The sequence below is a fragment of the Thermobia domestica genome, chromosome 5 (genome assembly GCF_964235325.1).
Source record: "Thermobia domestica chromosome 5, izTheDome1.hap1.1, whole genome shotgun sequence".
Lineage (NCBI taxonomy): Eukaryota > Metazoa > Arthropoda > Insecta > Zygentoma > Lepismatidae > Thermobia > Thermobia domestica.
In genome coordinates this window covers 296,277,163-296,304,169 of record NC_137458.1, presented here as the reverse complement: position 1 = coordinate 296,304,169, position 27,007 = coordinate 296,277,163, and the positions used below count along the sequence as shown (strand labels likewise).

General features: G+C 35.1%; 1 protein-coding gene across 1 annotated transcript in view; it reads right to left on the bottom strand.

Annotated features, from left to right (window-relative positions):
• Nucleotides 1-638: 638 nt before the first annotated feature.
• The window catches only part of LOC145684923 (sialin-like), a 270,897-nt gene continuing 244,528 nt past the window's right edge, over nucleotides 639-27,007 (bottom strand). The window contains exon 11 of the mRNA XM_081757275.1: nucleotides 639-1,293. Coding sequence (XP_081613401.1) covers nucleotides 844-1,293 — 450 coding nt within the window. The 3' untranslated portion in view covers nucleotides 639-843. The remainder of the gene's footprint in view (nucleotides 1,294-27,007) is intronic.

Below are 27,007 nucleotides of genomic sequence, written 5' to 3'. Positions count from 1 at the left end.
ACTAATATGAGGCATGAAATTCTTTCTGATTTTCCATAATTGCACTCAAATCCGGAATAAGTCTTGCCGCCATTAATCTTAGGTCCGATTCCACATTAAAACGATTTCGGTTTCTATTCAGGCTTTACTGCAAAGAGCAGAAAAGGTCTGTTCACACAAGTAAGTGGTAGGGAAATGCATCAAATGTTGCATTGCCTTTTTAGACAACTCTTCATACTCACAAGGCAGAAATTTAATAAAGTAGTAAAACATTTAAATTTACAAACCTAAGTATAATTTCTAATTGGTTTTGTTTTTGATAACTGAAAAAAAAATAGTTCTTGCAAAACAGCTGTGAGTTCCATTTTATTATAACACATTTCAATTTTTAGGCGTCGCGGACCCTCTGGCTACATTCCACAGACCCCCAGGGGTCCGCGTACCCCACTTTAAGAACCACTGGTTTAGATGTTGTTCGTGTTGCTGCTGGAGGACACATAGAGCAGTTGTAATAGCATGGCTAAAACTTGAAGATTTTGTGAGTATTTTGTAATTTATCTCATTTTTGTGTGTTTTTCTCAATACATATGGACTTTTAAAATCAGGCATTCTTTTTAAAACACTCTGTAATTACTTAAAATTCTAATTTTCCGAGACCATAATCAAACAAAAGCAATTTTCATGAATAATGGAAGCATTTTAATAAACATATAAATTTATAATGTAAAACACTTATTCTTTTTTTTCTGCATTCATGTAAACAATAGTAATTTTATTACAAGTAAAAATATTTTCAAAGTTACTTTTTCTTCTTGCTTCCTTCACTTCCTCTAGTCTCTGACTTTTTGCCCTTCTTCTCTTTACTCACTTGCTTTTTCTTAACTTATGGCTCTTTGGTTTATTTTCCTTTTTCTCTTCTTCTGGAATAGTATCGAAAACTTCTTGTTCTGTTATTGTCACATGCTTTTTCCCAATTTTTTTCTTGTCCTTTTTCGTGTGTTTTTTCCAATCCTTTTTACTAGTTTTGTCCTCACGTTTTTCAGGAGTCGTTACCTCATCATCATTTTCAATTATCTCCTCACCTTCTTTAAGAGTCAATAATTTCAATCTTCTCTCTTTCATTGCTTTTTCTTTTCTTTTCCTCTCCGCTGTAGCGATTGCTTCCTTTTCTTTAGCAACTCGTTTCTCTTCACGTAATTTCGGAGGCAACGCCCAGTCCTGTATATTCCCTGACGCAAAGGTTCCGAAAAATACACAGCCAACTAAATAGACGATTGCTGTTGATGTAAATAATATCCTCCACTCTCTAATTGTCTGCAATTAGAAATTAATTAGAAGTTAATTGCTTTGTAATAAGTTATGTTTCTGTGTGGGGGGTACATCTTTTTGAATCAGTGATTGGTAAATTTGCCAGTAATTTAGGAGTTTCTATGCGAAATATTCAAGTTGAATATAGGAACAGAACCCGAGTTGTTTTAAGTGGATTCTAAGGATGCTATCTCTCGCGTACAATATTTAGGGGAAGCCGTTGTACCTGTGAACACTTTTACAGTCTTCGAAATTTTGGTGCTAATATTCAGCACTTTTTCCCTAACTTTTGTCGTACATTTGAAGTGTCATCTCTTTGCTATCAGATAGGATGATTTTTAAACGTGTTACATAATTACAATAGGTTTTATAAGATAAAATAAGAACAAATCCGTTTTGTTCACAGGTACATTATGGTCGTGTACCATTGAACAAACCCTCTTGTACCTTTGAACAGTGATAATTACAATGTTTCTGCGGCAATAATATATAAAAAAAAACACAAATATTAACAGTTATAAATTTCAATAAAAGGTTTACTATAAAAAGCTCCCCAAAATTAAAATTTTATCAATTAAATTAAAAATTGAAGAGAAGTTCTAACAAAAAGTTGTGAACAATAAAGTTGAGCATATACTCTTAACATTATGTTATATAATAAGCGAATATATAGAAACTACTTAAAATTATAATTAATAACTGTATATTCTAACCTAACCTATATAAAATATATCAATTGTTTTAACTACTTACATTGTGTAGCTTTAAACAGTATTATTTATCGTTCAAAGGTACACGATGCATTAATGTTCATAGGTACAAGAGGGTCACCATTACGAAAAAAAGTTCTCCACTAGCTTAAATATTGAAGAGAAGTTAAAACTAAAAATATTACTGTATTCACCAATGATTCTATCCCAAGTTTGGATAAATAGATATCACAAGTTGAGAAAACCGAAGAGCACAAAACTCAAAAGGTAACTACAAAAAAATCTTTGTTTGGGGGGTGAAAAAATTAAAAGGAACATTACTCGACACAACACTCAGTAAACAAGAGCCAAACGCGTTTGTAATGCATTTTTTCATTTAATCTTTCAAATGAATGTTAATTACTGCACCTAGATAGCTCTGAATTCGAGAAAAGCACAGGTGTTCAAAGGTACATCGTTTCAAAGGTACAACGCCTTCCCATAATATTTATCTAGAAGCAGGGGCGGATCCAGGGCCGACTGCTGGGGGGGCGATGGGTTGTCATACTGCTACTTTTAAGGGCTCCAAACATTGGGATGTGTTTTATTTATATATATAAAATAAGAAAGTTTCCTCTTCTGGGGGGGGGGCGATCGCCCCGATCGCCCCCCCCCCTGGATCTGCCCCTGTCTAGAAGAGACAATGAAAAAGAGCCTACAAAGTAGACAGCATTTCAGTAGGAGGTAGGGTGATTAGATGTATACGGTTTGCAGATGATATCTGCGGAATCTGAAGGAAAAAAATCAATAAGATATTAGAAAACTTGAGGAAAGGTTGTGAAGAATATGGGATGAAAATAAATGTTAGAAAGATAAAAGCCATGGTGATTGGAACGAAGCAGTCGGTATCAAATATAGAAGTAGGAAGAGAGAAAATAGAACAAGTGAATAGTTTGTGATACCTGGGTAGTATTATTAGTGATGATATGAAATGTGAACGTGAAATAAAACCAAGGATAGGAATGGCATAAGAAGCCTTTAGGAGGAACAAAATACTATTTTGTGAGACCTTGAATAAAGAGTTGAAAGAAACACTCATAAAATGCTTCGTGTGGAGTATTGTACTGTATATGGGTCAGAAACACGGACATTTACGCAAAAATGATCAAAAACAAATGGAAGCTTTCGAAATGTGGGTATGAATTAAAAGAATTAGCTGGGTTGATCGGAAAACGAATGAGAGGGTGTTAGAAATGGTGGGTGAGAAAAGAACAATTTTTAGATACTATTAAGAAGAGGAAGAGAAACTGGTTGGGGCATTCGCTAAAAAGGAACTGTATCATGAGGGACGATTTAGAGGGTATGGTGACAGGAAAGAGAGGGAGAGGGCGAAGGAGATTACAATTAATGAACGATATCAAATAGAGAAATTGCACGTGAAGACGAAGAGGTTAGCGGAAGAGCGTTGGGCATGGAAGTAGGGATGCGCACGAGACAAGATTTGTGGCTGTCTCGACTCGGAAATGTGCCATAAAAGTGATGTCTTGACTCGAAAAATGTATATTTCTCTATTGGAAGAGCCGTGTCTCGACTCGAATTTTGTCAGGAAAATCCTGTCCCGACTCGTCTCGTGCGCATCCCTACATGGAAGCTTCTGCGTTGGAGCAAGTGACCTGCCAATAATGACAGAATACCTGTGATGATGATGACTATGGTTGTCGGTTCCCCAATCGGAATCAATTTTCCAGTGAAATTGAATTCAGGTGTGGAAACGACAGAATTTTTAGTCACCGTGCCTAAAGCAATTTTCCGATTTTTTTTTTTTTTTTGTTTTGTTTTGTTTTGTTTAATAGTTGATCACGGATTCGAAACTGAATTTCTGAGAAAATTGTTCTGGTTCTCAAGCCGAAACCGACATTAAAGTAGAAGCAAAATTACAGCGAAAACAGAAATAAATTCTGGAACCAAACCGCTTGATTGAAATGTATTTCGAAACAAACATAATTAAAAAATTGAGTTAATTTTAGCGTTTCGGGAAGGGAACCGAAAATACACTTCGATATGGTTCTGCTCACATAATGGAATAACTACTATTCGATAAGTTTCGAGAAGAGAACTAAACTACATTTTTACAGCATCACATGACTTGAAACTATGATGATTCCAGAGGGAAACTTCATCTCAGAGGGAAGAAAAGATCGTCCGAAGCATTATATTCGATCGTGCTCAACGTAAGTTTGAGTATCTTTTGCCTTTCGTGTATTAAAATCCCTCCCTCTCAGGAGGGAGGGGAGTTTCCTGAACTCATCACTGATTTGCAAACATCGTTAGCACAGAATCGTTACAAACTGGAAACGATTTAGAACACTATGAAATAATAACTGGATGAAACCATCTAGAATGGTTTCATTACACTAGTTTCGGTACCAGAACGAGAACAGATTTTTTTCAGAAAATCAATTTCGGTTTTGCGCTCGAGATCTCTTTTTTTTTTCGGGAAAATTGGTTCAGGTGTGCTGCCCACAGTTGAAGCTGCCCATGCATTACCGGGGGGTACAAGATGAGCAGCCAAAAACTACCTCCCCAATAAATCATATTGACATCCGCTTTTATTCTTTCCTCCTTGTGGAACCAGACATATTACCAAAAGGATACCGTCTTTTAAGTTGGTTTCAGGGTTGCCAGTAATATAAAGGTACGAGTAAGGGACAGGGTGATCATTCAGCGAGTTCAAGTAGTGCTTATACACAAAGATTACCCCCCAATAAATTATTTTGACAAACACATGTAGTAGCCCTTTCTTCTAAAAGGAGATGACTTTCACCAACAGGTGCCGTCTATGAATACCAGTTTTAAAGAAAACCAAAGATTGACAATAAAGCAGGAGGAAAGGATAAGGAAGTTTAGTTCTCCCTACCTGCTCACGCGGTCATCGGGACGTCAAAAGACATAAACAAAGCTCTTTATTCGATTCACAGCCACACCCCTAAATTCTTCGACCTTTTTAGCCAATACGATTCCAGTGTCTAATGTCAAACTCTCATCAACTCCACGTGGAGTAACACTTCTTTGAGAAACTTTTGTGTATCCGTTTGTAATGAGTAACGTAAGTTACGAGGAGCAAAAGCCAACGAAGAGAATTATGAAAGTCAGCTCAAATAATTGTCATATTTCTTACCTGCTGCAATACTTACAGATTCATTGAAACTATTATGCCTATTCCTTCTTGCGTTTCATGTTAATTTTATCTGATTTTAAAGTAGGAAATTTTCCATAATATTATTGTAAATATATATTTGTTTTGTGGTTTTCTTTGTTTTGTTTCATTTTCAAGGCGTGTTATTTTTTAAAACATTTCTTTTACCGAGAGTTACTTTTTTTTTAAAAAAAAATCCGACTTTAAAATGTCAGTTATTATACAAGAATAGTTATTATTTATTACTTTATTTATCGTACTGTTTATTAATTTTTCTTTGTTTCTCTGCGTGCATTATGTTTTAAATAAATATTTTAGTAATGCTTATAAGAAAAAGAAACAAATGATTGGATAATGAACCAATTAGTTAAAATAGATACACATATTTTCCCAAGTTGAAGTTCATAAAATTACCTGTATGCTTATTCGAAGTGACTGCAAATTGCAAGGAATAACCAATGGAAATCATAACACTATTTCACTTTGAAATAAGTATAATAAGCTATCTGATTCTCGTTTTATTGGGTTGGATTAGATATCTGAGTTTAGTGTCCCGTTCAGCAGCAAGGCTGTATGAGACGTGGATCTACAGCTTAACGTGGGATCCGGACCACATGAATTCCCGCTGAGAATCGAACCTGGGCCTCCCACCCCAAAGGCGCGTATGCTATACACACGAGGGAGTTATTTCTAGTCTGGTATACACTAACGCACATACATACTATATTTATGTATATATATATATATATATATATATATATATATATATATATATATATATATATATATATATATATATATATATAGAGAGAGAGAGAGAGAGAGAGAGAGAGAGAGAGTGTTATGTATCCACATAATTAAAACAATACACAACTAGATAGATAGGTATGCAGAGAAGAAATATCCTGGTGATAGAAGTAGTTGATGGAGAAATTATAACAAATTCCTTCAAATTGGAAGCATTTCATACGTCAATGGAATGAAAAAAAATCACTGTTAGTGATCCGTCTTTGAAAAATACGAAATTCTCTGGGTTTAGTTATGACCCTTAAGCTCCTATTCTACAACTGCTTCAACTTCAAAAATGTTATTATTCCCCTTGTTTACCTTCATTTTCAACGAATTTAAATAGTTGGTTACTGAATTCTCTATGTCTGTGTGTCTGATATCTGCATTTTTTTTTCAATTTTGAGTCGTCCATTCCATAGAGCATCAAAAACTACCTAAAAGAAGTGATGACATTTTTTGCGTCACTCTTACCGTTTACAAGATATTGGAAGAAGTTCCGATTTCGGTAGATATCTCGGAACCTTAAGTGATAGTGAGATGATATTGGTGTTGATCAATACCTAAGAAAATGGTGAACATTTTGGTACCAAATAATAACCGATGGCCACTGGTTATATCTGCATTTTCAGTATATATACGGTGATAAAAATGTGACAGCTCTATATAGCTAATTCAATAGATCCCCTAATACGCAGGTTCCAAATATGTAAGTGTATTATCTATCGAATTTAAACAAATAAATTAATTACCGGTATTAAATTTCATATAAATTTCGGAAAAAAATAATTCGTTCTAAGTTAGTTCTGGCAATACTCTTCGAGCATTCTCAACTGGCTAATGTTCCTGCGCAAACAGCAACATGCATGTCTCTTCGCTACTCTCATTTTCATATCTTCATTCTCACCATCGTGGTTAATCTGATTGAGTAAAAAATTATGATTAACTAAGCAAATTCATCACCATCGCAATGCCGAAAGCGTATTTCAAACTTGGACCGTTTCCGATTTTGAAAACGCTCCTCCGTACACTATAAGATATTATTACACCCTACCTTGTATATCACATCGTTATTAAAAAATCATATACAATACATTTTTTAAGTAATAAGTTAAAACTTGCAATCACTCTTATTGAAACATTCGAATTGCAAGAGGAGCGAGTAAAATTTTTTTTTAAATCTATTTTTTTTTTTTTTTTTGCAAACTGATAAACATATTGATTTAATAGGACACCAAAAAGTTTTTGGAATGACTCGTCATTTACTCATTTCCAGCGCTTTTTCTTTCTTGCTTGTTCGTCGCCCCTTACTATCAGCACCCGGTGCGACCGCTCTTCTTGCCCCCCTCTTTAGCTACGGCTCTGACAATGTACGAACTGCTTTATATATATATATATATATATATATATATATATATATATATATATATATATATATATATATATTTGAGTTTTCAAAATAGCAGGATATTGAAGAATTTATTTCGTGTTTTCATAATTACTAACAAATTTCAGTGAAAATATATATCCTATATCCTAGCACAGTGGTGAGCAAATTTTTGTGAGTCCAAAGAGAAAACTTTAGGTGGGTATATATATATATATATATATATATATAAGAAACTTCTTGTAATAGTAAAACAATGTTATTAAACTCTGAAGGATTATGAACTAGATGGTGAATACATGAACATCCGAACCAAATAGAATATACTTACATTATTAATATTTATTTATAATAATTAAGGGTAAAAGTGAGGGGGAACGCGGGGAGATACCGTCCTCCGACCTTGAAAAAATATGTACGGCGTCCCTCCAGTTCCTAAAAATTACAATGGGCAAAGATAGGCAAGGGGACGGCGCGACCTCATGCCGCTACCTATCATACCCCTACCTTTTCAGATCCGCTTTTACCCGTAATAACAATTAATACGATTATCAATAACACGCATGCTAAGATAATTTTATAATTAATGTAACGTATTTATGTATTGTTATAACGTATTAAATAATCTTAGTGAGTGCCTCATCATTAGAAAACACTCATCCTCTGAAACACTCATCGCAGGTTTGACAACAGCGCGCTGATCACTAATTGGTTGCCAAAAGTTAGTTTAGCTGGCTCACTGTATGGTAACTAACTACAGTGAATATAAGTGTTGTCTACTGTAGGGATATGTATCTTTCTTTAACTTAGAAATATTTAGACATTTCTGGTAACCGTAGGGACATATGGACGGAATTTTGTAAATTGGTGCGGAAGATTGGGATTTAAATAAAAACTTTGTGAGTGAAAATAAAATGCAATTAATCCTGATATTGGTAATAGTAATTGTTCAAGGTCACAGTGTTTCATACTAGAGATGGAGTGGGTCATTGGGTCGTGGGTCAACAGCATGTGACCTACTGAGACCCACCACCCATCATGACCCACTGCAACCCACCACTCACCATGGCTCACTCTGATCCAGCGACTCTCTGCATTATAGACAGCATCTTCTGAATACTGGTAAATTTGTCTATGTTTTACTTGCATGGCTTTCATTTCCTTTCCTTTTTCATTTGTTTCTGTTTACTTACTTGAGATGAGTATATTTAAGTGAAAAAAGAACTTCAGGCATTTTCGGATATTGATATTTGTAATCGTAATAAAAGCAATAGGACTTATACTACTACTTGGCTTTTGAGAAACAGCGTGTGAGCTTTTAGAGGAGCTAAATACTGGGAAAAAAATTTTTGAATTACTGTAATATATAAATTATTATAATAAAAATTTGAATGTAATTATGTGTGCTTAACCATCACGGCCAAATTGAAAAGTCAAATGAAATGACTTTTGGCTTAGGTCTTAATCCAAACTGGGATAGTATCACATCGCTTTTATTATAAAACATATCCTAAGGGGGTAGTGGGGATCCGATTTTTTGCGCAAAAAAAATGAGTATCTGCTACGGATGGGCACGGGAGAGTTTTCTTTGAAACTCGACTCGACTCGAAACAGACATTTTTCAGCTTGACTCGAAACAGACATTTTTCAGCTCGACTCGAAAATTTCGTGCAACTCGATTCGAATTTGGGCCGTTTCGAGTCGAGTCGAGTCAAAATAGCCAATTCGAGCTAAACCCTGTGTGTAGTTCCAAGTACTCTTTTCAAGTATCCTACAGTGACAAAATAATTATCAATTATGCTACTCCTACTACTACTTCTTATATTATTATTATATTATTATTATTATTATTATTATTATTATTATTATTATTATTATTATTATTATTATTATTATTATTATTATTATTATTATTATTATCAGAACAATACCGTGTATAACCATGAAAGGTAGGCGGTTTGTATCTGAATAATGAAAACTAGTTGCCTGTAGATCTCGGTCTTCGAAAAGTCTTCAGGAGGCAAAAACATCGGTCACGAGGTTCTGGGTTTGAGTTCCGGAGGAATAAGTATTCGGACTCCAGCGAAAAGTTGTTAAAAATTATACGGCGCCGGCCAAAGATGTTCAATACTGCTCGGCCTGGGTTTATGGTTGTCAACAGCTCGAACGGCTCGGCTCACAGCTCATTCATATCGAGCCGAACCGAGAAGTGACCTGAGCCAACAGCTCACCTAAATGAGCAGGCTCGAACCGATGGCTCACCCAAGCCGAACCAAACCGAGCTGATTGCTCACCCAACCGAGCCAGTTCGAGCCATCGACTCATTTGACCTGAGTCGAACCAAGCCGATGGACTCGTTTCAACGGAGCTAGCTAGAGCCGAGTCGGTGGCTCATCCCAACCTAGCTGGCTCGAACCATCGGCTCAGTCGATGGCTTGTCCCTACCGAGCCGATGGCTAATCACAATCGAGCCGGAGCGAGCAGCTCCCTCAGTTGAACCGAGCCGAGTCGGTTGACATCACTACCCGGATTGAGCTTCTGTTTGGGCTCAAACATTAGACCGTGCAGGTCTCAGCCTTGATGGTAAGAACTACATACTTATATTGGTGGTCATGACATTTGAGGCAGTCTCGTTATTAAAATCTATTGCCTCGTTATCAAGATGAGGCGAGACGCACTAAAAGTTCCCCACAAGATGCACTAAAAGTACGAGACGAGGTGCGTCCCTGTTGTGAACAACATTAAAAGTATTCCGCATTACTGTTTACATTCCTCATGGCTTTCGTTTTCCAGGCTAATCTGGCGATGATTTCAAAACGAGTTAAAACGAGCTGAACGAGCAAGCCATTTATCAAACTCGGCTCGACTCGAAACTCGACCTCAAAACAGTGACTCGACTCAAGACAATTGAATTTGACTCGACTCGAAACTCAAGTCGAGTTGAGTTATAGCTCGACTCGTGTCCATCTTTAAGTATCTCGCAAGTCCTTAAACTTACGGAGCTGAAATTCAGTGTGTTAACTCTTTATATATGAAAAATTGGTAGTGGTTTGGTTTGTAAAAATAATCGAAAACGATCGATATTAGTTGAGAAACAATTATTAATTGAGAAACAAAATATTCAGTGCTTCGCTTCATATATCCATTGCTTTCTACTATAATAATTGTTGAAGTTTATATTTATTATATGGAGCGCTTATGTAGAGCACAGGGCAATCAACCCATGAAGTTGTGAGAAAAGTAGGCATAATATTTGTGTTGTAAGCTTCATTACACGAAAATTTTAAGTTCAGACTGTACGTTTAATTGTATGAAAAATTGTATACTTTTTTCTTCCTTTACGTTAGTCTACTTACCTTGATTTGGGACTTTCAAATTTTATCCTTTTTTCACTGAAAAGTATCAACAATTCAACGAGGCAATAATTATACCATGATAATTTAATTAAAATTCATCGTAATTTGGCCCATGACAAACACTTTACCCTTTTATATCATAAAGGTCAGGTCCACCGTTATTGTGACAGAACGGTGCTTGAGCGATTGACCGTAGAAGTTCAAACTCCGATTAGTGATAATTTCACAACCTGGTTTTATTACAAGTGTAAACACTTTAGTCAGTAGAGAAGAGGCCGTGGATCATGTCAGAGTTGATGACGACGTGGTTACTCCGATGATAAATGTTTTCCCGACATTTTTTTTAGCTATTCAGTAGGTTGGTTGATTTGGAGTTCAGTGTCCCTTTCAACCAGAGGCTGTATGGGACGCAGACATACAGCTAACGTAGAATATGGATCATATGGACTTCCACTAAGAACACGAGTCTTCCTCGCCAAAGGAACCTACGCTAACAAAGTAGTAAGAGTCCCACCTGATCTCACTCTTGATTATCCAATTTAGGGCCTCATGGACCATAGTGAATGAATCGGGGATGATTTGGCCTGGGATTGCGTCACCTATTTAAATTTTGCTTATGCTTATTCAGGGCCATGCACGCTGGTGCGAATGAGTCACAGGTACCTTGGCCCTGCTATGACGTCATTGATTTGGGAGTTTTGGATCAGATATTATGATGATTCTTTAAAATTACTAAAAATTTGGTCTTGATGATTCATTACGTTATGAAATAGTACAGGTTTACGAATGCTTTTTATTTTTCGTTCCCTTTTATGGCATAAAATTTGGAGATTTTTATCCCTTTGATGAGATGGACTAACACTGGTACAAATGAAATCTTTAGTTTTACGTCCCACGATTATGCCGGTTAGGCTAAAGGAAACGGTGACGATGAGAAATGAATGAATTGGTAGGAGAAAAATGGAGTATCCCGAGCATAATGTTGCCCACCACAAAACTACTTTCGCGGGGCTTCAACCAGGGACCACAAACAGCAAAGGTGAACTCTCTACCACTGAGCCACCGCACCCCTACTGGTATGATTGAATTAGAGGTATTTGGTTCGAGCTAATATGTTCGTTTGACATCACTGAACTGGGATTTTTAGCTTGGAGATTATGATGGCTTTTTTCGTTCCCTTTTATGGGTATAAAATTACTAAAACAAGGTTTGATCTCTTTCTTGATGATCTATTACATTATGAATTAGTAGATCCCAGTAATAGTATAAATTAGTATTAGTATTAGTATGAAAACTTTGGAGTTCCTCCGTGCCTAACCGGTTGGCGTATGCGCCTTTAACGTGGGAGACCAGGGTTCGATTCCCGGAAGGAGCTCATGCGGTTTGGATTTCACGTTAATTAGTAGGTTCTATCCTCGCTGCTGAACGGGACGTTAAACTCAAAATCAACTTAACTCGAAAACTTTGGGAGGAATACTTTATTTTGATTAAGGTTTAGTTTTCATTCATGGAACTTATGGGACTCGAACCATGATATTCAATTGTCAAAAAGTGTATCCAGGAAAGCATACGTTTATTTGAGACGCATAAAAGAGGGGGAGGGGCGATCCCGGACTTGGTTAACAATAATAATTTATATTGTATTCGTTTGTGGATTAAATAAAACTGTTGGAAAGATTTAAAAAGCTTCTTTCTGCATTGACTTATAATCATATGTTGAAAAGGTAACGTCAACTAAATCGTGTTACATATGCTTACATATTCGATTCTTGGTGCTAGTTTAGGAAATATTGAATTTAACGCCCCCTCGAGGCTAAGAGAGACGACGATGATGAGAAATGATAGGACGAAACAGGAAAAAACATGAACTCACTTGCTTGCGGATTGAAGCAGGGACCTCACAAATTAGATACAAGCGCTGAGCCACCGTGCCCCATTCGGTGTGAGCAATTTTACGTATGAAAAGAACATGGACATGTTATGTTACATTAAACATTTCTGCTCGTTGTTACGCATACGAGTTTGTTGTGAAATTGCAGAATCTGCTTTTACGAAGAGTATAATGTCAGTTCGTTTATTGAATATCTCTAAGAGGTGTAAAGGAGGAACGATTCCGGACCTCATTAATTTATATCGTTTTTGTTCGCAGATTAAATAAAAATGATGCAAAGTTAAAAAAAAAAGCTGCTTCGTGCATTGGTTTATAATCATATGTTTAGAAGCAAACGTCAGCTATATTGTGTTACATGTGCTTACGTATTCGTGGTCAGTATCATTGCCATTATTTTAGTTTGCATATTAAACATATACAGTATTTAACTGTCAATGGTTTACTTTGAAAGGATATATTTATTCTTTGAGAAGAATAAAAGGGATGGGATGATGTGATTTTGGACCTAGTTAGTACCTCTCGTTTCCGTTCGTGGATTAAATAAAAAGATGACTCTTTGCTTAAAACTGATTAGTTAATTGTTCGAGCGATTTTTTAAAAACGCTCAGCGTTTGTTGGTCAGTAAGCGCTTCATTAATGGAAACAGTGTTGCAAGATTTTTCTTTCCTAAACTGCTCCGACTCGTTTCGAAACGGTTCCGCAGAGTGCAAGAATTTTCAAACTAAAAATTCTTCGAACTAAAAAAACTGAAACAAAAATTTTTCGAACTAAAAAATTTCAAAACTAAAAATTTTTTCGAACTAAAAAAATGAAAAATATTTTTGAACCAAAAAAAGAAACAAAAAGATTCAAACAAAAAAATTTCGAACTAAAAATTTTGAAACAAAAAAATAAAATGAAAACTTTCTGGAACGAAATTTTTTAAACTTAAAATTTTCGAACTTAAGATTTCAAACCGATTTTGAAAACTAAAACCTTTTCAAACCAAATTTTCAAACAAATTTTTTCGAACTCAGAAAGTTTCAAACTTAAAACTTGCAAATCAAAATTTCAAACTAAAAGTTTTCGATCTAAAATTTTGAACAAAAAATTCAAACTCAAAGTTCAAACTAAAAATTTTCGAACTCAGAAAGTTTTAAAATCAAAATTTGAAATTCACGTTTCCAATTAAAAATATTTTCGAACTACAATTATCAAACTCAAACTCTTTGAAAATCTTAATAGAGATTGAAAGTGATCACCTAAACAGACTACATCGTAGAATTGTGAATTGTTGCTAAAGTTGAAAGTGCAGTCAGTTTAACGATATTTGGTTTACTGATTCGAATTTAAATTATCTTGGAGAAGTATTCAGGATTAAATTTGATATATGATGATGAACCGTTTGGCTAGTCATTGCTAGTCATTTATTTCGTAACGGAACATTGAAATGAAGTCTTAAGCTCATCTCTCAAGACAAGCTATCTAGTCAGCCCTAAATCACAAATTTTTCATTTTTTTAGTTCGAAAAAACTTTTAGTTTTGAAATTTTTTAGTTCGAAAAATTTTTGTTTCATTTTTCTAGTTTGAAAATTCTTGCACTCTGCGGAACCGTTTCGAAAAGAATAGGAGCAGTTTAGGAAAGAAAAATCTGGCAACACTGTTTCCATTAATGAAGCGCTTACTGACCAACAAACGCTGAGCGTTTTTAAAAAATCGCTCGAACAATTAACTAATCAGTTTTAAGCAAAGAGTCATCTTTTTATTTAATCCACGAACGGAAACGAGAGGTACTAACTAGGTCCAAAATCACATCATCCCATCCTTTTTATCCTTCTCAAAGAATAAATATATCCTTTCAAAGTAAACCATTGACAGTTAAATACTGTATATGTTTAATATGCAAACTAAAATAATGGCAATGATACTGGCCACGAATACGTAAGCACATGTAACACAATATAGATGACGTTTGCTTCTAAACATATGATTATAAACCAATGCACGAAGCAGTTTTTTTTAAACTTTGCATCATTTTTATTTAATCTGCGAACAAAAACGATATAAATTAATGAGGTCCGGAATCGTTCCTCCTTTACACCTCTTAGAGATATTCAATAAACGAACTGACATTATACTCTTCGTAAAAGCAGATTCTGCAATTTCAAACAAACTCGTATGCGTAACAACGGGCAGAAATGTTTAATGTAACAGAACATGTCCATGTTCTTTTCATACGTAAAATTGCTACACCGAATGGGGCACGGTGGCTCAGCGATTGTCTCTAATGTGTGAGGTCCCTGCTTCAATCCGCAAGCAAGTGAGCTCATGTTTTCTTCTGTTTCATCCTACCATTTCTCATCACCATCGTTTTGCGGGGCGTTAAACTTAAAGTTTCCTGAAACTAGCACCATAATCGAACTCGGGACGAATGCAATGTCTATAACGTAGTAATCAACACACGTAAAGTATCCATGTTCACCCCTAAAGCGGAACAAAATGGATCACAAAGTACATATCAAATTTAAGGAAATAATCTTAAGTACACCACCAAATAATCATATAACGTAATAAGGCTCCAAAATCAATCATTGATAAGCATCAAAGGAAACGGACTATACATATAACCTATAAGGTAAAAAATAAAGATAACAATCTCCAAAATTTTATACCCATAAAAGGAAACAAAATAAACCCCTCAGTGGAACTACCCCATAAATGTAGAGTATGGCCTAACATCACGTGACCCCATGACGTAATCCTAAAGGCGATGCTAAGGTGGGCGCAGGGGCGTATCAAAGGGAACAAAAATAAGGTAGGCTATATATACACCCTATAAGGTAAAAAAGGAAATAACATTCTTCAAATTTATACCATAAAATAAAACAAAATAAACCCCTCAGTGGAACTACCCCATAAAGGTAGAGTATGGCCTAACATCACGTGACCCCATGACGTAATCCTAAAGGCGATGCTAAGGTGGGCGCAGGGGCGTATTAAAGAGAACAAAAATAAGGTAGGCTATACATCCTATAAGGTAAAAAAGGAAATAACATTCTTCAAATTTATACCATAAAAGAAAACAAAATAAATCCATACTGAGACTACCCCATAAAGGCGAAGCGTAAAACTATGTAAACTAGAGGGGTTGTGGCGCAAAATTTCAGCGGGCGTCAGACTCCAGGGGCTGAAAAGTTAAAATCAGGTAACACAAAATAAGCTATCGTGGTTGATTATCGGTAGATCGTTCACCTCTTCTGCACCGGGTGTCTGGTTCGATCCCAGCTGTTATCAATTGAGTTTTATGTTAAATAAACACCATGTGAATGGATGTTCTCGGAGTTCTCCCGTTTGCTCCCACTTTCTTCATTGAATTATTTTATTCATTCTCATCATCACCGTCTTTTTAAGCCTAAAGGCATTTCACCTGGTTACAAACATTACGAATGTTGTAACATAGAAGCGTTTGTAGAAGTCTTGCTGGAAATAAATGTAATTTATAGATTTTCTTCTTCTTCTTCTTCTTCTTCTTCTTCTTATTATTATTATTATTATTATTATTATTATTATTATTATTATTATTATTATTATTATTATTATTATTATTATTATTATTATTATTATGGAAGATTCAATAATTCAATGCAGTATCTGAAATCGCAAAAAGGGTCAGATCAATGAGCGGCAGGAAAGAGGGGAGACGTGAAGTATATAGGATTCACGAAGGGGTTGCCGTCAAACATAGTTTGGGAAATGCTGTCTTGGAAGAAATTGTATGATTGAAGTAAGAGTAATCAAAGGTTCTCCAAAGTTAATTGAAATGATAACATAGTACTAATGAAATGTCAGTTACATTTGACGTGATAATCGAAAAATTCATAATTTATATTGGCCATGGGATTTTGAGAAGCTGAAAAATAATACTACATCTTGAATGAGTTTCAAACAGCGATAGGAAGAGAGGCAAGCAAACACCATAAATAATCATTACATAAAAATCTAAAATAATTAATATATGCAATTAATAAAAGATGTATTTATTGGAGCTTAATATTCTTTTCAACACAGAGGCTATACGTTACGCGACATACTATTTAAAATGGAATCCAAATTGCTTTTGAAGTCTGTATCTCAGGCAAGCCCTACTGGGAACAAGGGCGCCGATTTCTCTGTAACTTTGGGGGGCCCATTCATAAAAAAGTGCATATAACAATACATATAATAAGAGAAAATACATATTCATAAAAATACAGGGGTCACATGAGCTTTGGGTTCCCCCCACCCTCCCAGGATCGGCGCCCTTGACTGGGAACCAAATCCAGCATCACTTCTATTATTCAGTTCTTGTACAGTATATTTGAGTGTCTTTATTAACGAGTGTGTAGGTAAAGAAGAGAATATGCCGAAAAGGCTTCGACAACAGAGGAACAGGAGAGACAGAATACACGTTATTGAAGGAGAGTACAGGAAATCCAGAAATTCAGAGCAGAGCAAAGCAAGGAAAAGAATAAGAAATATAATGTGCAAATGCACGAAAATGAAACAAATTGGCATAAGAGCAATACACTAAAATCGTACATTCCAGTACAATATTGCTTAATGGAAATAAAAGGCAACAGTCGAATATTCTCAAGGATGACCAGGAGTTTTATGAGGTAATCAATGCGGCGCAAGATATGCATATAAACTTTGTATGGGATGAAGACGAGGAACTGTTTGAAAAAGACACACAGAGAAATACGATTTAGCATTTCAATTTCAAATTATGAATTTGAGGAATATTATAAATATTCCAGGGATAAACTTAGTCAACATGTAAAATTTGTCCGATTGGGCATGCCTTAGGTACCATTGCAAGTGTGAACGTTTATCACTATTTCTCTATTCAGAAAAGAATAAAAATATATTCATTTTGGGGAATATTTTCTTCTGATTAATTACAACATTGTTTCGAGGATTATTCCTCAATTATATGATCGATCATAATCATTTCTCTTCCGATCGTGGCTATTATCATTGTACTGTACTGTATATCATTATTGTAGTGTAAAATACTGTATAAGAGTCTGAATACTTCGTTTCACCACTTTTCTGCTTAATAGATTTTCATCATATGTTATGCTTATTTTGTGTTCTAAGAACGAATGCTTATATTGTTTCATGGTATATTGACCGCACATAGTTGTAGATTGGTATGCACCGCACTTAAAATAGCCTAATGGCCCATTTTCCTATATTTCTCTCACGCTCTCTCCACAGTACTTCAAATAGTAGCCGGCTATGGATCTGGTACCGTGGGAAAGAGTAATATGGTTTCTTTCAGATGAACACGATATTTTGTGGATGTGGTATTTATAGATTCGTATTCGTCAAGCTGCGTCTTGTAGGAAAGGCAACCTTTCTTTTCTTCCAGTTCCTCTCTTATCAATATGAGTCAGCTTTATTTCAAGAAGCACTTGTTCTTTGAAACATTGTTTCTCAATGAGAAAGTGTCCCATGCGGCGTAAGACGCAAGGTAAAGTGGTAATATCAAAATCACTGCCTCCTCGATCCACCTAGTGGGAGCGGATCGGAGATAGGAGGCGGTGGACAAGATATATTACTTTAGGAATATACGTAGCTTATGCTTGTTAGATACAAAGGATGTATAGTACTAAGTGCGTTGTCTACTTGCGTTTCTCACGAGGTCTTGTTCTAGCGGATTAGGAACAAGAAGGCCGAAGATCCTCATGGGACCAAGTCACATGCTATGTAGTGTAAAAATGATCAACCAGGTACTCATCTGTTGTATGAACATCTGTGAAATAAGCAGTATGTTCGTCTCGGAGAAATAAAGGCACTTTTCTTTCTTTATTTTCAAGACAACAAACTATAATGTCAATCACGTCTGGACGTACTGAAACTGGCATAAAAACAAGTTCTCTGTTTTAATATAAAATGTTATCAGACTTCCTATCAAATAACACACAACATTTCCAATCAAAATCAAGTATAGTACAAGATATAAGCTTCAAATAACATACAACATGAATCAAAGTAAATAACCTTGTGTCTTAAGAGGGCAGAAAGTTCATTGTCACAGAAAAATAATGGTAATGGTGACTTATGCTTTCAAGTTCATATAATTTCAGGCACATATCTCAACACAGGAAATATTTATTTTTTCATGATGTCTTACTCAATTTTAATCTTAAAGTAAACATCTTCTTTCGTCAAATCAAGCAAGTAATTTAATAAATTACTAGGAGAATGTCCGTTCTTCGCACGGAAAAAATAGGTTTATGAAAAAATATTTGATATATGTGCAAATTTTCTTCATTTAAAACACTACTTAATAGAATTTTGATTTCCCTGGAATTACGTAAAACTTCACGCGACAGCTCCTAAATAACTTTTCGCAACGTTAAGGCTGGATCAGACCGTTTTTAGCAGCAAAAATAGCGGATTCACCAAAATCTACGTAAATCATTAGGCAAAATTTTTAGGCGATACGCATAATCCCAAAAGCTATTTTTTTAAATGTTTTTTATCAGAGTTGAGACTGAGGTGAATCAATTTCTTGCACCGGAAATCACAAGATTTTCACAGTGTTAACGGAAATTGTTACTAAATCTCATTCATCGAAATTAATTTTCCGTAAAGCACCTTTAAATGTCTTTTCTCAGTTCCCAAACTTGACCAAGTCGATCTCTCGCACAATATGCTAATATTCTGCATGCCAAAATATAGCTAGTTTCAAAAGAAGTTAGGGAGAGGATGGTGGCTCAATGGTATAGATACGCTTACCTCTGGTATGTGGAGTCCCTGGTTCGATCCCCGGCCACATAAATTTATGGTGGACAACATTGTGTCCGTGATTTTTATCAGGATACTCCCACTTCCTCTCAATTCTCATTCCACCAATTCTTCCATCATCATTCACTTGCCTTAATCGTCGTCTCCCTTAGCCTAAAGAGAGGAATCGTAGGACGTTAAACTGAAAAGTTTCACTTTATTTCATTCAAAAGAAATTAGCAAATTACTAATAATGCGAAATCTTTTGATTCTAACTCGTGTCCTTGGAGTTATTACTCAAATTATGTCTTCCGTGCTCGTGGGTTTTCTCGGGGTTCTCCCGTTTTCTCCCACTTTCTTCATTATACTATTTCACTCATCTCTCATCATCACCGTCTCCTTTAGCCTAACCGGCATAACCGTGGGACGTAAAACTTAAAGATTTCATTTTCAAATTCTGTCTTAAAGTATACAGTTTATTATATATTCACAAAATTTCAACTTTCTAGTGCGAGAAAACCTCTAACCCCATTTCCACCTTCTTCCATGATTCATTTTTTAAAAAAGTTTTACCCATAAATTTATACCCTAATATCTATACAAAATTATGATTATGTACACCTATTTCAGAGATCTGGGGAACGAGTAGGAAGAGATACAGACCGTTTCCTCAGACCGAGGATCCCATTTCGTAAAACCGTGTCTAATTCAGAAGGTAGAAATGAAAAGTTTTCAAGATCAGGCACCTAATGTTTTAGGAAATCCAGAATGAAAAAAAATTACATCATGTTTTTTTTTTCTTATTTGTTTTTCTTAGTGGTACCATTTCAAAAATCCCGTGTCATCTAGAGCCTGAGTGAATCAAGAATATTTATGAAAAAGTTCAAAGACCAATAGAAAGGCAATAAGTTTAGGCCTCAGTCTCCCCTTGAAACTCAAATTTCGCAAAATCACTTGGTGTGAATTGAAAATGCTTAAGCAAATTGTTCAAGGTTTTATACTTAATAGGGTTAAAGATCTGGAGAACGGAAAAAAGAAAGCTCTTTTTCCCATCTTTTTAGGAAGTCACAATTAAAAAAAAAAAAAAAATCTGCAGTAGGGAAAGAAAAATATTTACTCAAAATGTAATAGTTCTACTCTCAAAATTGTACTGAACGACAAGAAAACAATCTTCCCTCCCTTACATAGGAAGTTGCATTTCGAAAATACCCGTATAGTCTACAGCCCAGAGTGCGATGAAAACAAAAGATTTTAAGGTTGTACGGTGAGTAGTTTTGGAGATTTGTCGAGGGCAAAAATCATTGAAGCTCTCCCCTCGTTCTTAGCTTTAGGAGTTACATTAAAAAAAATACTGTCTTATCTACAATATAAACTAGAAGAAGAACATTCATAAATAATTTCAAAGTTCGTTTAATAACAGAGAGATTTGTTTATGAATGACTCAGTGAATGAGCCATTGAATTCATACATATTACCTTAAATATCCGTTCTTCGCACGGGGAGAATGCGTTTCATGTTGGACATAAAAAGCGTCAAAACTGTCCCCAATCAACTTAGGGACCGCAAAAAATATGAATTACACTAATATCGGTTATTTTCAATTATTTTTATATGGTACCATCTTCTCTTAGAAGTACTAATAGGGACTGAAACGGCATCGAAGTGTCACTGTTGATCTCACCGACCCCGAAAACTATGGATTCGGCACTAATATCGCTCATTTTCCCTCATTTTTACACATTTTCCCCTCCCCAAATTGCACCATCAAAATAAAATTATGAAAATCATCCCAGACCTCATTTATGTTGAAAATTTGATCGAGATCAGTCTTATTGTTGAAGAGTTAATAAGTCACAACATTGTCATTTTCATTTTTATTTATACAATATAGAAAGATAGATTTGAAAGTAAAGAAATATGTTAAGTGAATAAATAAGGAAGAGTAGTTCCCTTGGCGTTGTACCCAGGAGCGTACCAAGGGCCAGGCAACCCGGGCAACTACCCGGGGCGCCACAGTCAGGGGGTGCCAAAACGAGTCTCAAAAAGCAAATTTTATAACGTGTTCTCTACTGATTTTTTTTTTTTTTGTTTATATTGTTGTAAACTAGCGTCAATTAGATAATCTTTTTCCATTCCACCATGGAAGAAGAGACTTTCATATTAGTAGGGGACTGTATCGACAAATGGAGAAATGGTATGTACTCCCATGCGCAAAAAAAATTGCGCGTATACTGTAACTCAAGATTTTTCGCATTTATTCCATTTTCCTTACGTTTATGGGTAAAATTCAGTTATTAGTATGTGGAGATAATAGAAAGCAATCCATCTAAGGAGATATTTCCAAAAAATATAATAAAATAATAAAAATATAAGCAAAAAACAAAATTATGCTCGGTTTTGTGTATACTGGCAACGATGATTTCTAGGGATTTTTTCAGTAGCAGATCACAATTGCGGAGGGAATTCAGTAGGGGAATCGAGGAGTTGGATCAAGGAACTCGATAGCGGACTATAATGTTGCATTTATTGGTTAAAACCTAGTGTGTAGATTGCCTGCCAAATATAAATTAGCTTCTGTAACTAAGATGTCGTACGAAAATATAGAATTAAACAGAAAAACTCTTATGTTAAGGTTCGAAGCGATACGCACCATGGTTATGAAGATTATTTCTTTAAAAAAAGAGCCAACACAACGTAGCCTCCGTGGTTAGGTGGATAGAGTGGCGGAATCGTAGTTATTTTATTATTTTGACACCACATCGAATCCCATCCCATCCCATCCCATCCCTTTTTTTTTTTTTTTTTTTTTTTTGACAAAACATTATAATTTTCATGTTAATAAGAACCGAAGCAATATAATAAGGACAACTTACTGATATTTTGCTGTAATGACGTATTTATCCAGGATTAGAAAACTATTGTTAATAGCTATTGTTTTCTGTTCATGCTGTTGTATAGTTTCTCTCATCCTGTTTTCTTGGGGAAAAAACAATTTTGTCTCCAACGAAGTGTGAAGGATATATACGGACAGAAAAAGACATCTTAGTACCAAACGTGATTTATCGTGATGAAGTGGACTAGTTTGCCATTATTAAAAAAAAAAAAAAAAAAAAAAAAAATTGGAGTTGGCTTTTCTTTAGGTTTTAGCTAAAAAAAAAAAAAATATTTTTTTCTTTATAAGACTATACTTTATGAGGCAAGGTGTGTGATCATATCCACAAATTTAGCTAGGGAGTGAAAGATAATTGTTTATACAAACATTTTACAGGTTTAGTTGCGTGAAACACCAATACACCATGGTCTCGCTTATCCGACTATCCTTTGTTCCACATACCATATGATCCGATATATCATTGCAAATAGCACCAATCGACAAGAAGATCTCCAAGTTGTGGTCTTAATCTATTTTTCATGCTGTGGAGTCTATCGCCTAGCGCGCCCGTCTACACCTTGACTCATACGTCTATCATTCAGTGCAGACACGTATCCAGGTTTTCTATTCGGAGGGGGCCCAACACGAATCCTCGTAAGCACGTAATTCTAATGTTTTTAAATATCAATAATTAATAATAATAATAATAATAATAATAATAATAATAATAATAATAATAATAATAATAATAATAATAATAATAATAATAATAATAATAATAATGCAACAGTTCTGTACCTCTCTTAAACTTTTTCGTACTTTTCATTTATAAACCGGTTCATTTTGGAAACTGCATTATAGCACAAACAAAATGAAACATATTTTCGAGAGAAATGTAACTAAAGAAAACTGTCTGCTACGTATATCACATAACAAAAATAGCAAGAAGACATGGAGTGTATCGTTCTAATATATTATAGTTAAAAAAAGAACGGAAACGAAATGTTAATCCTATTTAAGACTGTTCTTTAATTCCACCTGGTCAGTGGCGTATTTACGATTTTGTTTCGGGAGGTGCTTTGCTAACTTTCGGGGGGGGGGGCTTTGCCTGGAAATGTGAAAATTCTGCAAGATATTTCATTTACTTTACTATACTAAGTAAGATTTCGTGGGGGGCTTAAGCCCGAAAGCCACCCCCCTAAATACTCCACTGCACCTTGGCATAATGGCATTATGGTATGTTCTTAGAATTATAACAAGACAACAGCACATTGCCCAAAGTTTGGACACTGACTACTAGTAAACTGATATAAAAGAACCTCAAAAGGGTAAAGGCAAGTTTATTAAAAAGTGCTTGAGTTTCGGAGAGAGACATCTCTCAGGCCCTCACGCTGGATACGTCCCTGATTCAGTGCAGTGCAGTTATTTGTTATAAAACATTATTATTAGATGCGTAATATGTAAAATTATATCATAAGTTTTACTTTTAATAGGTCTTTTCTTAACACATCCATATTATCCAGCGTTCTGCCTGCCTGTTTATGTCGGATAAGCGAAACTCTACTGTATTTCCAAAGCTAGCATATACATGAACTAGAATTGTATCGTCCTAGAACAGACAATAGTCTGAAATGCTTATATTAAAAGGCTGGAATAAAAAAAAAACATAAGTACTGTTTTGGAAGCGTGAGAACAAATTAAAAACAATTCAATATATTTCCTAGGTATCAGATTATCATCTTATTATGTCGATGTGTATTCTTTTTTAAACATATTTTTAAAAGTTATACCATTCGCAATATTCCTAAGGAAATCTAAAGAAAAACTTCTTGTGCCTCTTATGGCAAAGCTTCTTAAGTTCATGGTCCGAAACCGATTCCCACGTTAAGGTATAGATAAAGTTCCCGTACTTCAAAAATGCAAATCCGGGACGCTACTAAATTACGAGAATCTTTGAAATGCTTAAAACTGAAAGAAGTGTTGAATACTAATTTACTTTCCTCCATTAGATATAGTTGTTCAAGTATTACGTTATCACATTTTTATTCATTTCACTAGATCTTCCAAGGACGCCAATTTCTCTGTAAATTGGGGGGGGGGGATTCAAATGCAGAAGAGATATATATATGAAGATTTTAAGACAAATTACACTCAAATAATGCCAAATATTGTATATTCATAAATACAAAGGAGGCCTACATGAGCTTTGAGCGGGCCCGGCCCCCCAGGATCGGCGCCCTTGCCTTCTTCCTAGTTAAGCAAACGTAAGCAGATGATTTACTCCCTCCCCCTGGTAAGCAAAATTGTTTTTTTTTTCCCTCAAGATCTGTTGTGTTTCGTGAAATAACAGCAGGAATTTCCTGATTACTTAACCATCTATTATAAATGAATGTTTTCACTTAGAGCCATACAATCGATTCGCGTTGCCTAGGACTAAAATAAATTAAGGGTCAATAATGAAGATGAGACTTCCATATCAAACATGAAGAGACATGTGGATCGGAGATCTTTCTTTGTTCCAACTTTGATTTTTTCAAATCCATGATGGGAAATTATATTATGAGTACAATTTTCGAAATTAATAGTATACAATCGTAAAAATATCTTAAAAAACGATGGTTTATTGCAAAATACTTTGACTCAAAGAATAAATTACAAGTAATAAACCTGTTACTTTTCCTGAAGAGTCTAAGTCGTGAATGAGACGGAAGCTGTCGAGCGTAGTGCTTGGAACGATTGCCTCACTTGTTCTACCTTCCCGTGGCGCAGCCTTGATTCGACTTGATCCTAAACGGATTATTCAGAATTCGAAGTCGGAAGATGTTTCCCATTTTTCCAAAACACTCTTGGTCGATTACAATCTGCCCCACTCGTGAGGGGACAATCCCATGCCATAAGCGTCGGTGGACCACCGATAGGCAACTAGTGACATGTCCCCAAAAATTGGCGGTCCCGCAGCCAAAAATTGGTCCCACTTCCGTTTTGAAAATTATACCACCACCGGCAGAGAAGCGACGGAACGCCAACGAACCACAAAATTATTCCCCTAAAATACGTTAAATCGCCTATATGCGTAATTTCTTTGCATCAAGATGAGTCTAAAAACATTTTTTAAAAAATAAAACGAAAGTACCCTGAGCTGGGCGTGAACCATCAACCTTATGGTTACTAATTGCGTGTTCTTCCGAATTCGTCACGGAGGCGATTATGAAGACACAGCTTGTAGAGTGATAAATCGTTGAAGTCTTTTTAATATTTCTAATCAGAGTGTTTCTTTAACCGTGTATATTTGAAGATAACTGTTCGGAATCAAATCAAATGCACTCGTCATGTAATTTAATAACAAAATGGCAAGCGTCTATTTACTTTTTTCATAGTTCTTTCATATTCACTTGCTAGTGATCGGCGACAGTTGCCAACTAAATTCATACAATTATACGCACCCACCTCAAGATTTTTCACTTCATGATGTAAAGGCAGGAGTTACTCTTGACCCCCGGAGCTCAAATATTGTCCTTATAATAACAATTCGTCAGGGAAAAATAATATATAATAATAACCGCATGCACATGACTGGCGATAGTTCATGTTGGTCCCTTTACGATTCTCCGTGACAAATCAAACGAGCGCGGACCAAAATGAAGTCCTCGTTCTTACGTTGTGGTAACTTCAATACCCCCGATTCTAGATATCTGCTTCGACTCGATGAATCCCTGCCACTAGTGGCACGCTAGCGGCAATCCTTCGACGCGTCGCTATATCGACGATCGCCATTTACCGGCAAGTGAGCCACTAGGAGTTGGCGACGTTTACGGCATGGGGAAGCTAATAAACAAACAAAAAAAATAATAAATCTAAAGCCTTATAAAAAAGTTTTCTGAAAAGTTACATCTAGCAAAATCATTTGTTGGTATTCCAGAACTGTGAATTCACCTTTATTCAAAATTTACTTCTATCGTAGTTTTGATATGAGAATGATATGTCTGAAACTAACACAGGTCATTAATACTTTTTTTTTTTTTTGTTTTTTCTTTACTCAGATTTAGCAGTTTTACTTAACAGTCAGTCAATTTGGATCTGTGATATCAGAGTTTTAGAGATTTCCTTATTTTTTTTCATTTCTAAAAAAGTTTGCAAATAACACCATTAACGTATCTCTTTCGATATTTCCATATGTAATAGCTTGGTCACTCCCAGTATATTTCAAACAATAAAATATTTACGGTGTCTTACTCCATTAATCCGAACTACATTTTATATCCAACAACTCTGTGCATTTTCCCTTAAATCTGCAAACTTTCTACTAGGTTAAAACTCAGTATTTCCTATTTTCTTCCTTTCTTGCTAAAACGAAAGTGTTCTTTAGACAACCTGGAATGATGACTCTATACTACATTATGTTGCATAGAGCATTTTATGTAGCATATCATTTGACAGTTGGACACTTTCTTTTTATATTGAAAGCAACAGGGATTAAGTCCTTCTACACTTATATGATAAGTAAACACATTCTTTTTAATTCGTGGAATTGTGCCAATGCACTAGGTTCAGAGAGTTTTTAATTTAAGATAATAATAATAATAATAATAATAATAATAATAATAATAATAATAATAATAATAATAATAATAATTATAATTATTATTATTATTATTATTATTATTATTATTATTATTATTATTATTATTATTATTATTATTATTATTATTATTATTATTATTTTATTATTGACTTAGGTTTTCCTGAATATTAAGCAATATTTCACAAAAAGCTGGTATTTTTAAACAAAT